The following is a 12731-nucleotide window of genomic DNA, read 5'->3' on the forward strand; positions in this document are numbered from 1 at the left end:
AGCTGCTTGTGTCTTCTCTCTTTGACCAGAGTATATGTGTCTGTTTGATTTTCCATGTACTTCCAGCGTCCAAGAGGGCAGTTCATGTTTGTCTTATTCATTGCTGTGTCCCCAGTGCTTAGCACAGTTCTTGGAGAGTAGATGCTCCATCAATTTTTATTGATAAACAAATAGGTCCGAGGAGACACACACACACACACACACACACACACACACAGTAACTGGTACTTATGGTAATTCTCCAGGATTAGTGTGTATATATTGGGGGAAGGTAGGAACCATATACCTAATTAAACACTTTCATGGCTATTTTCTTAGCATATAGAATAGAGTCAAAATCACTCTCTCATGAACACCATGGAAATGGGCGGCGGGGGGGGGGGGTTTAGTCTGATCTCTTGCTGAAGTGAAGTAGCTGGCAGCACACTGTTAGCTCTCTTGACTTAAGCTATTTTGCCAGCAGAGTATGGATTGTTAAGCCACACCCCTGAAGCAGAGAGACAGCTATAGGTACATAGCAGATGTGGAGTTTGACTCAGATAGATTCTCTAGAACTAAAACTCCCCCGAATTACCCATTTTACCTATTATAGTTGCAAACTAAAGAAAAACAGCCCTATTTCAGTGTGTTTGGATTTCTTCCAGGATGAGCCATTGTTGGAGTTACATCGTAAGTTATGAAATGCAACATCTATCTGTCAAGCCGTTCGTTCTTCTGAGGTTGGCTATGGTCTGAGTTTGCAACATGGCCTGGCTATGTGAAGGAGCCAGCTAGATCATTTATGGGCTCTTCTTTGTAAAGGCCTGTTATCTGACATCAGCAGATGTCCTGTGGATGTTTCAGCTTATGGTCTGGCCAATAGCCTGATGATTAATTCCAGGGCCCCAATGAGAGTGATGTTGGAAGAGAGATAAATGCAGTCTGGATGTAGATGTGGGAGTTGTTATTGGCCTTTGTTGCAGCTAAGATGATGGGGCTTTGTCTTGAGACTATCTCTGAAGATAAAATCCTTAGCTTAAGCAAAAGCAGCAGAAAGGAAAGCCTTCCATGAATTCCTACAGCCCTCTGCTGGCCCTTATCATATCGGAGGGTGTGAATAGATAAAATTTAAATGTTTTCATACAGAGTTTTAATATGGCGTCTATGGAATAATTACCCAATGGCCCACTATTCCTTCACAGGGCATATTTTGTTGTAACATTTACAACATCCCCCAATAGCTTTGGGAAAAACAAAACAGTTTTGCCTGTTTTGTTTTCCTCCCCTCCCTAAGAGGATTGGAAATTCTCCAAGGTCCTTGAAGCAGGTGTCAAAATTTTGCTTGACCAGTTCGTGAGGGAACTGACAGGAAAGACATAAAGAACAGTTCCCCCAAGTTCTTGCATAGTGTGTATGTGTGTGTGTGTGTGTGTGTGTGCACATGTGTGTGTGTGATTAGCAAAAGAAAAAGTGGTAGGTTAGATATAAATCTGATTAGCCTTCTACAAGTCAGTAAAACTATAAGTCCTCTGTAATATTTTTGTTACAAGTATGTTTGTAACTTGTCTATTAGGCTATAAAAACAGAATACAAATCATAGAGTCCTAATAATGTCTGCAAATTAACCTCAAATTTATAGAACTACACATCATTGTGCTTTGTCAGTTTTAGACTGTTGGTCAAATATCCTGTAACAACAAAGAACTGTTGTTACAATTTCCCAAGAATGTCAGATAAGGGTGGACCAGGTTGGTTGGAAACTGCTCAAAAGAATCCAGGATCTCAGGCCGTACCCTGAAGCTTTAAAATCAGAATCTGTGCTATAGATTGAATGACTCCGTGTATACGCTAAAAACCTAATACCCGATGTGATGTTATCAGGAGGTGGAGTGATTAGGTCATGAGGCCTCATTCATGGAATTAGAGCTCTTAAAAAAGAGCCCTGATAAAGTTACCTTACCACTTATGCCAAGTGGGATCGCAGTAAGAAGACAGCCATCAAAAAGAAGCATGCATCACCACACACCCAGTCTGCGGACGCCACGGTTATAAACTTCCCAGACAACAGAAGTGTGAGAAGGAAATCTCTGCTGCTCATAAACCACACAGCTTCTGGTATTTTTGTGATAGCAGCCCAAACAGACCAAGACAATCTGCAATTTAATAAGACATCCGTGTGATCCAGGCACACCTTGAAGTTTAAGAAGCATGGCTCTAGACTGATACTTTGTAAATCAGGCACTTGCCACTGTTACTTTTTCCAGGTTTGGGATACATCTTTCTTCCACAATACTTGCCGCTCTCTGCCACACTGGGTCAGCGCTAGGCCCAAGTCAGCCCCCAGAATGATCCCTGATTCTAATCACTGGGCCTCGATGACAAAGTCCTTGCAGCCAGCCCTACTCAGCTTGTCACCCGAAGGCAGTAACTGTCTTCTCCCACTTCTGGGGAAGGGTTTGGAATTAGGGTTTCTGTAGCAAGTCTACAGGGCACTCATTTTTGGGCCCTTGTTCTGCCACTGTATGTGCTAATCATTTACATAGTGTTGTCGTGTTAGCCCTCACAAAACTCATACATGGAGGCCTCACGACCCCCACTTCTCAGAGAAGTGCCCAAGATCACATGACTAGAAAGCACACAGATGCAAACTGAAATCAGGGAAAATTCCAAACCCCTTCTCTCCATGCTGTCTCCAGTCACTTAACCACTGTAGCCTGTGGCTTTCAGATCGAATTCAACCAGATGAATTCCAAACATCCTCCCACCTCTAAAATCTTTGAATCCATTAATATATTGAACTCTTATGAACTTCATTGCTAATTAAGAGGAATCCCATAAAAATTATTAATAATCAAAAATAATCAATAAAGATATTTGGGGTGTCTGTGTGGCTCAGTTGGTTAGGCATCTTTTTTGGCTCAGGTCATGATCTCACAGTTCATGAGTTCAAGCCCCATGTCAGGCTCTGTGCTGGAAGCTTAGAGCCTGGAGCCCACTTTGAGTTCTGTGTCTCCCTCTCTTTCTCTGCCCCTCCCCTGCTTACACTCTGTCTCTCTCTCACTCAAAAATAAATAAACATTAAAAAAATTTTTTTAAATAAAAAAAATCAACATCATCTTGGTACCAGTAGCTAAGCCCTGGTTATTAACAAATAAACTCTTCGAGACTCCTCTATCATCTTTGAATACCCAGGTCACAGTTTTAGCATCATTTATTACAGTTTTTTAATACTGTAGTTTATTTTTTATTTATTTTTTATTTTTTAAATTTATTGTCAAGTTAGCTAACATACAGTGTATACAGGGTGCTCTTGGTTTTAGGGGTAGATTCCTGTAATTCATGGCTTACATACAACACCCAGTGCTCATCCCAACAAGTGACCTCCTCAACTATAGGTTTTGTTTTGTTTTGTTTTGTTTTGTTTTGTTTTGAGTAGCTGTTTACTGGGGCATCTGGGTGGCTCAGTCGGTTGAGTGTCCAACTTCAGCTCAGGTCATGATCTCACAATTTGTGGGTCAGAACTCCACATCAGGCTTTGTGCTGAGAGCACGGAGTCTGCTTGGGATTCTCTGTCTCCCTCTCTTTCTGTCCTTGTCCTGCTCACACTCTCTTTCTCAAAAATGAATAAACATTAAAAAAAATTAAAGTAGTTGTTTACTTACCTGCTTCTCCCACTTGGAACTTCCTTCTGGGGAAAAGGGGATGGGGAGCAGTGTCTTATTTAGATCCATATCCCCAGAAACTAGGAGAGCTTTTCACATATATTCAGTGCTCACTAATATCTATTGAAGTACACTAAGCCAGCAGACATAAAAAGAGATTAGGAAACCCTCCAACTGCAGGACTTGATAATTCTAGTTAATATCTAATATCAATCCATTATTAGATTTATACCCATACATTTATATTCATAAAATAAAACCACCATTCTATTGCACGTGGAAGGTTTATTTCACACGTAAATTCTTTTATTTTTTTCAGTTTATTTATTTTGAGAGAATAAGCACACACACGTGAGTGGGGAGGGGCAGAGAGAGAGAGAGAGAGAAAATCTCCAGCAGGCTCCATGCAGCCAGAGCCCAATGTGGGGCTCAAAGTCATAAACTGTGAGATCATGACCTGAGCTGAAACCTAGAGTCAGATGCTTAACCCACTGAGCCACCCAAGTGCCCCACATATAAATTATTTTAAATAGGCAGGGGTCTTTTGCTCCAAATTTTCTTTGTTCAGTGGAATGGTAAATGTGAAGGAAAGAGGCATAAATGACAGGATAATGAAATGACAAATGACAACAATTGACCTGGCTATAAATTATAAGTAGTTTCAAAAAAGGAATGTGTAAGTTTTTCATAGACTTAATTAAGGTCAGGGCTTCTCAACTGGAGGACATTTTGCCCCCTATGGGACATTAGGCACTGTCTAGAGACATGTTCGGTTGTCATTGCTCATGGAGAAGTCGTTGCTGGCATCTAGTAGGTAGAGGCCAGAGATGCTGCTAAACATCTTATAACGCATAGAACAGTCCTTCACAACGAAGAATCTTTCAGCCCAAAATGTCAGCAGTGCCAGAATTGGGAAATCCTGATTTGGATAGGCCCGCAAATAGTGCTGGGAATTTAGTACATCTTTATTGGTTGATTGCTTGGCTCAGCACATGACCTCTGAAACCAATGGCATCTCCATGATTGGATAAGGAGAGTCATTGTCTGATAGTGATCCAGAGGCACCACTTGTCCCAGAACTGCCCTCTGAATCATAAGTATGGCTGGCTCAAGGGCCTCTCCTTCTTCTCAAAGCCTGGGACCTACCATCTAAGACAGGTCACTATATGTGTCATTTGTCTATTTATGTATTTTCCCATCACCCATCACTAGACCATATATTCCTGTTGGCAGGAGACATAAGTTTAACTTTTTCACATCCATTTGTCACAGTTTCCCATAATGCTGTCTTATAATGCTTTGACACTCAGGGCATGACAATGATGCTTTATTTTTGGGAATCATTGGTTGAACAGTTGGTCATCTGTAAATATCCTCTGTAGTAAATTGCAAGTAACCATAATGTAGACTGACCAGAATCACCCATTCTCCCACCATTTGGGATAAATTAGGAGTCATGGCATTTGATATTCAGATTTGTGTTCCTGGAGTCAGGATTTATATTAGGTGTTCAGGGTTAGAGAAAGAGAATTCCTTAAGTTCCGTTTTCTTCCTTGATTCCCTGGTTTATGAGGATATTGTCTTTATCTGGGAAATAAAATGGAGACTTCACTCACAAGAAAAACAAAACCAAAAACAAAACTTTTCTGTCCAGGTAGATATTTGTGTTTGGTGAGACATGATGGGAGGTTGACATTTAAAGGTGTCTGACAGGTTGATCAGCCTACACAAGTTCGTGGCTCAGGTAGGAGGTGTGTTGAGCATTCATCTACTCACATCCTTGGGTACCCTCCCACCTCTGGGGGGTGCCCCTCTCTCATCCCTGCATTCTCAGGATCACTGATGCCTCCACGATGAACAAATACAGTGTCCTGCTTAGGTGAGGGGCACTTGTATTTTAAAATCCAAAGAGAATGAATCACTGCTAATGGGATTTCAATTATTATACCATTAAGACAGGATAGATTTGGGGGAGTCCTTTCTCAGTGTCCCTCAGGTCACACTGTCTTCAGCAAAAGCAGGTAAAACAAGCAACAGAAAGACAAGGACCTGAAAGGTCCAGGTCCTGTGACATGACAATACGATTTTTAAAAATTCATGTTTCAACTTGTGTTATTTGTTCTGTGGCTATCAACTAGGAACAAGTTCCTTTAGCTTCTAATAAAGGAATGAAGACAGAGTGCAAAGCTGTTTCATCTTTGCAAACTTGTGTCGTGCTAGGAAGCTTATTAATAGATAAACGACATTACAAATGATTTTATTGCAACCAGAGGTTGGTTTTCTCTGGGGCTATTTAAGGGCAGGAATTTTAGTTCCAAAGCAGTTTAGAGAGTACAGTTTGCAAGGCCACAGGACTTCTGTTGGTGTCAATATTCGTTTCTGGCACCGGTCCATTTTACTCTTTTATTATCAACCCCATATTATGAGTGAGGAAGTCCAAAATCACAGCAAGTACATGCCAGAACCAAGCCTTGAACCCATGTTTCCCGGTTGCAGATGTCTTGGCTTGCTGCTGTGTTAACTCTCCATCATAACCAGGCACTCTGCTGGCTTCAGGGAGCTTTCCCACTGAAGGGGAGGGCCTGGGCACCATGGGAAGAGAAGGCAGTTTGCTAAATATGCTAATGCAGCTTTCTTGCTTTCCAGGTTTTGGAGGTATGCTGGGTTACCTTTTGGGTGCCATCGACTGGGCCCATCTGGAGCTAGGAAGAGTGCTGGGCACAGAATTCCAGGTCATGTTCTTCTTCTCCGCCTTGGTGCTCACTTTGTGTTTTACTATTCATCTCTGCAGTATCCCTGAAGCCCCACTTAAAGATGTTATAAAGGACATTTCCCCACAGCAAGCCCCCCAGGACTTTCCATTGTCACCAGACAAAATGTACCAGTATGGGTCTATTGAGAAAGCTAAAAATGGTTATGTAAACCCGGAGCTGGCAATGCATGGGGAAAAACCCCCAAATCCTGCTGAACAGGTAAGATGCAAATTCTTTTTTCTTCACTCAGGAAAAATATCCTTGTTCTTACCCTTCTTATTTTGTTTATTATTCTTGGTTTTGTTTGCTTTTTTGATATGAAAATTTGATGTGAAGTCTAATTGAATTCTCCAGTCTCCTATAGCTCTTTTCCCTTTGAATTAAAATTTGCACCTCAAAAAAAATTGTGTGCGTTTTCCTCTGGTCTTCCTCTTACTCTTTTCAGAGCATCAAACTAGGGAAGATGAAGCCGGTTCCAAAATGTTAGACCGTAAGAGAAGCCTGGAACCATCTTCAGGCCTTAAGAAATATCTTTACTTCTTAGATTGGGATTATAAATTTGTTCTTCCAAATGATAGCATCCCTGGGTTGGTAACTGGGCTGGGCATATTTAATTCGTGTCTAATGAACTGATTTGAAAAAAAAATTTTAGGCCATTTTCAGTGAACTAGTCAGTGAATTAATTAGCTTAGAATTTAAGGAAAATTCTACTAAATTACAGAGAAATTAGGTTAGGAGGAAATGGTCAGAGAGAAGAGGCTAGGGCTATGTTGACCAATATATTGGCTATTCGTCCCATAAGGCTATTTAAGTTTAAATTCATTAAAATGAAAAAAATTAAAATGTCAGTTCCTTGGTTGCCTTAGCCACATTTCCAAGGCTTAATAGCCCCTTGGGGCTAGGAGCTACAGTACAAAGCAGTGCAGGTATGGAACATTTCCATCATTGTAGAAAGTTCTGTTGGACAACACTGACACTTCAAGCTGACTTTGATGGCAATACCTCAGGGATGGAAGTACAGAGGATTTCCTCACTGGCAAAGAGGTTGTGAAAGACCTGGGTTTAAATTTTGATTCCTCTAGCTGGCTGACCTGTTTTATTCATTCAACAACCATCAGGCATTTGCTATAAAGAGCCTAAAGATTAAAAGCGCAAATGTTCAGATCCTGCCTCTACCAGCTCTGGAATGCATGACCTTGGGCATTTACATTCCTGTAAAATGAGAAAGTGATTCTGTCTACCTTTAAGTGTTTTGTGCAGACCACATGAGAGAATCCATGCAATGTTACTTAGAGCGGTTCCTACCACATAGTGAGGTGTTTGGTAGAGGTGCCTATTATGAGCCTGGCAGAATGCTGAGCAGTCCAGACACAAATAGAGAACAGACTTCATCTGTGCTCTAACAGAACTTTCAAACAAGCTCAGTGAATCTCATCTCTATGAGCTTGACTTCTCTTGTTGGGTTGTCTTCTCTATATTCTAGGGTTATTGGGATGTTCAACTGAGATGAAGCAGGGAACGGTGCTTTTTAAGCTTTATATAAGTCTATGAGCATATTACAGTCAGTATTCACTCAACAAACTACTTTGGGTACGGAGTATGTACAAAGCTCTCTACCAGGTATTTAGGGATCATAAAATTGACTAATGTCCCATTCCTATGCTCAAGAACTTAAACAACCCTACCAGGGGGCATAATAAGCCAATACTTATTTTCCAATACTTATTACCAATACTTATCTTCCAAGGTAGAATATACTTACTTTACAAAATGAGGGTGGCTGTGCAGTTTGATAACTGGGATTATTATTTTTTTTAATGGCAAGAAGCCTAAATTATTTCAGGATTCAAACTAGATCCCATAAAATCCATCTGCAATTCCTCCATGCCATCATTGCTTACTTCAGCATTTCAATAGTCTCCTTTTGAGACTAGGAAGCTCTCTTCCCAATATTGCCTTTCTCATGTATAAATTTACCACCACCCAATCTCGGGCTGACAAAGGAGCACAATACATGCAGTAGAGTAACTCCTCAGGGCTCAAAACCATTGAAAGGGCTTCACCAAGGGAGCTGATGAGTCAGGGAATAAGATGCCAGCTGAATTTTCATTCTGAGTTAAAATACCCAAAGGGCTTTGAATATTCACATTCCCAGCTTTTACAGAAATAGTAGGCACAATTTGAAAGCTCATATTTATTTTTGGATGAAAGAAAATGTTAGATTAACAATGAAAGTAGAATGAAAATTATGTATAAGGCAGAAGCCTAAATTAATATTTGGAGTGAGGATGAATACTTGCTGGCCACATTCACTTTTAAAAATTCTGCATTTTTGGAAAGAAAACAGGGAAAGTAAAAATAAATCACTTAGTCTGAGGCATGAAACCCAGGCTTTTTATTTTATCTTATTTATTTTATATTTTAATTTCTTCAGTAACCTCTATACCTAATAGGAGGCTTGAACCTACAACCCTGAGATCAAGAGTCACATGCTCTACCAACTAAACCAGCCAGGCACCCCTTTATCTTCCTGTGGTTACTAAAAAGTAACAATCCTGCACTGAGTTTCTTTTACAGTAAACATTTATTTTAACAGTTACCATATTTTACATGCAAAAACAGTTATTTTTTCTAATTCCAAAGGAATGCCTATACTTTTTAAATACTGATTAAGTGCAGTTGTCCCCAATTAACTGTGGTTTCACTTTCCACGTTTCGGTTACCTGTGGTCAGCTGCCATCTGGAAGCAGATGATCCTTCTGACTTATCGTCAGAAGGTCAGTAGTAGCCCTAATGCTGTGTCACCACACCTCACTTCATCTCATCACATAGGCATTTTATCATTTCACATCATCACCAGAAGAGTGAGTATAACACAATACCATATTTTGGGAGAAAGAGACCACATTCACATAACTTTTATTAGCATATATTATTATAATTGTTCTATTTTATTATTAGCTATTGTTGTTAATTTCTTACTGTGCCTAATTTATAAATTAAACATGATTACAGGTACGTATGTATAAGAAAAAACATAGTCTACAGGTTTCGGTACCATGTGCAATTTCAGACATGCACTGGGAGTCCTGGAATGTATTGCCTATGGATAAGGGTGGGGATGACTGTATAAGAAAATCAGTTCAGTCATGGTTAGTTGGTTAAATACTACAAAATTGACAACTTAAAAAGTCAATTTATACAACAAACCTACAATGAGTAAATATAATTTTCCACAACAAAGAAGTAAAAAGCATTATCATATAAAGTGTAGAGTTATAAAAACAATATTTTGTTATAGTGAAAATAGAAATTCCCCAGAGACCATCTTATAAATAAACTAGCCAGGACTCAATTTCGTTATGTCAAGATTCAGATTAAATAAAGATATGACAAGAAAGACCCATCACCCCACAATGATTGATGTTTATAGTCTCAGTGTCTTCAGGGCAGCTGACTGCTCAATATTCTCAAGCTTTCTTTCTTCTCTTATATAACTAGATGCTAAAGGCTGTTTGACTCTTTGTATTCAAAACTGTTGTGTCAATAGTTCAAAATTCTCATTTTCTCAAGGCTTCTGATACAAAAAGAAAGTGTAGCTTCTGGTTTTAACATAATTTAAGTCTAAATTAAAGAATATGGGCATGTGTATTCAGTGTGTGTGTGTGTGTGTGTGTGTGTGTGTGTGTGTGTTCCATATTGTTTTCACTTCTGACTCCACATAGGGCTCTTTTATATGTGCTGACTCATCGCAAGATCCAGGGAAATAAACTGAGAAGAGATACTTGGTCAAGAACAGGGAACTGTTTGGCTCTGTATTAGTTTTGTATTGCTACCTAGAAAATTACCACAGCTTGAGCAGCTTGACGCCATATTTATTATCTCACAGTCCTGTAGGTCAGGAGTCTGGGTGGGCTCCACTGGGTTCTCTGCTTAGGGTCTCACAAGGCTGAAATCAAGATGTTGATGGAGGTGCAGTCTCATCTTGAGGCTCAACTGGGGAAGAACCAGTTTCTGAGCCTCATTCAGGTAGAATTCCTTGTTGTACGACTGAGGTGCTTGTTTTCTTGCTGACTAATGGCCAGGAGTCACTATCGTCTCCTACAGTTCACTCTCAGGTCCCTTCCGTGTGGCCCCTTCCACCTTCAAAGCCAACACTGCTTGTGTTTGAAACTCTGGCTTCTTCTTCTGCTCCCACCTGGAGAAAACTCTCTGCTTTTTAAAGGGCTCATGTGATTTGGTTAGGGTCACCCAGATAATCTTGCTTTTGATTAACTCAAAGTCAACAAATTAGTAACCTTAATTACTCTGCAAAATCCCTCTGCCATGCAACACCAGGAAACAGAGATCATGGGGCCATCTTAGAATTTGGTCTATCACACTTTCAAAGTCAAGAAATCTAAGAATTATAATAATCTTGGGGCTAGCTTAGGTCTGTGAGCTCTGTCCATGTGCAGTGGTTCTGTCATTCAAAGATAGGATGCTAGATATCTCTTGCATGTTGACCCAAAGCAAGCCCCATTTTCAGTTCCATTACCGTTAGGTCTCCAAAGCCTCTTCTGGACCTGAAACTGCTAAATATCCACACACAATTAACAGACCCCACCTATAAGACCTCTCCATGGATGCCTTGGTGCCATGACCAGAAAGCGTGACCCTGAGGTAGTCAACTGACAGATATGTAACATGGCTGTGTGCTCTGGCTCACACAGCTGGCTGCATGTCTGCACTGAAGGTCACACCTGTTTCATGTTTTCTTCCAGACTAGGAAGGCAATGACCGTGAAATCACTGCTGAGGGAGCTGGTGAATATGCCTCCCCACTACCGCTGTCTTTGCATCAGCCACCTCTTTGGATGGACTGCCTTCCTGTCTAACATGCTCTTCTTCACGGATTTCATGGGCCAGGTAATAAATGTGTGCACACACTCACTGACTTGCACATTAATCCTTCATTCTGCACCTGTTGAGTGCCTTCTGGGCTAACCCCTAAGATGGGCACAGTAAGAGTGTGAGAAGGAGTACTTTCAAAGAGCTGCCTTGTAGACAGGTCCCAGAGACAAGTTATTACACCCTAGACATCTCTATGGGACCAGTACTTGATCAAATACAACAAAAAAGAAAGAATCAATGTGAGCTGCAGTGGTCATGGCAGGCATAATAGAAGAGACACAGTATGATCCAGGCCTTGAAAGGTGAATAGGAACTGGAGAAAGAGAGAAGAGAGAAAATAATTCAAGCAGTTATAGGAATGGCATGTGCAGAGATGAGTCAGAAGCCTGTTGGCTGTACCAGAAGGGGGACAGGGTTGTCTAAGTCAGCTGCGGGCCAGATGTTACGTGGAAGGAAGGGTGTTAATGATCTAGGGAGATGTTGTCTAGACTTGATGGCATTAGGACTTCCTGATGGTCCTTGAGTAGAAGTATAAAAGGATGAAAGGGGTGATGTAGTCATGGGAGAATGAGCTCTGTGTCCTGGGAAGGGCCCTTTGGGCAGGGACTGCCACTCCCTAGAGATGGAGAAGCAGAGCGCATGGAAAGGGGTCCCTACCACACTGCGTTTGCATTTCAACAGCCCCAAATATCTCTTTCAGATTGTGTACCATGGGGATCCCTATGCTGCACACAACTCCACAGAGTTTCTCATCTACGAAAGAGGGGTCGAGGTTGGATGTTGGGGCTTGTGCATCAATTCCATGTTCTCCTCACTTTATTCTTGTAAGTCTCTTCTTCCTGGGGGTATCTTCTAAAGGGTTCTGGTCTAGAAGAATCTTGGACTTTATATTTCTGTATTTATTTTTTGCTCTTTAAAATACAAGATTCATGATAAATATATGGAGATCAGGAAAGACTAGTCCCTTAGAAAGGACCACATGAAGTATCCTTTTCCATACTGAATTCTATGTTGTTTTTCTCATTGATCACTTTTTTCCTTGGAATCTATGGGAACCTGATCAAAGTTCCCTGGAAAATAAAAGGAAATCTTGTAAACAAGATGGAGAAGTATTGTATGGACAAGGGCTAGAGTCCCAGCAGAGAGTATTGATTAACAGTGAGTATTGATTAGTGTTCTACTGGAGTAAGATCACTGGTGGAGTTTCACAGATATGTTTATTAGAACTATAAATGACTGAACATAGGAAGGATGCTTAAAATGCTGGGTGACAGAATTAACATGCAAAATGTTAGCTTAGCTCAGGTAGGCAGGGTGAAATGTCACAGGAGCACTTTTCAAGGATTGAAGATGACAACTTTTTTCCTAGGGTACCAGCTTTCCACAGGGACTGGAGTCCATTAACCCCCGTTAGCTAAGTTTCAGCTGTAAGGACACTGTAAACA

The 12731-nt window shown here is 40.7% G+C and overlaps 1 protein-coding gene across 1 annotated transcript in view; it reads left to right on the forward strand.

Annotated features, from left to right (window-relative positions):
• Window positions 1-12731, forward strand: part of SLC45A2 (solute carrier family 45 member 2) — a 32532-nt gene that overhangs the window by 12126 nt on the left and 7675 nt on the right. Inside the window, exons 3-5 of the mRNA XM_049648219.1 lie at window positions 6288-6613; window positions 11158-11301; window positions 11987-12110. Coding sequence (XP_049504176.1) covers window positions 6288-6613; window positions 11158-11301; window positions 11987-12110 — 594 coding nt within the window. The remainder of the gene's footprint in view (window positions 1-6287; window positions 6614-11157; window positions 11302-11986; window positions 12111-12731) is intronic.

Source organism: Panthera uncia (genome assembly GCF_023721935.1).
Source record: "Panthera uncia isolate 11264 chromosome A1 unlocalized genomic scaffold, Puncia_PCG_1.0 HiC_scaffold_17, whole genome shotgun sequence".
Taxonomy (NCBI): domain Eukaryota; kingdom Metazoa; phylum Chordata; class Mammalia; order Carnivora; family Felidae; genus Panthera; species Panthera uncia.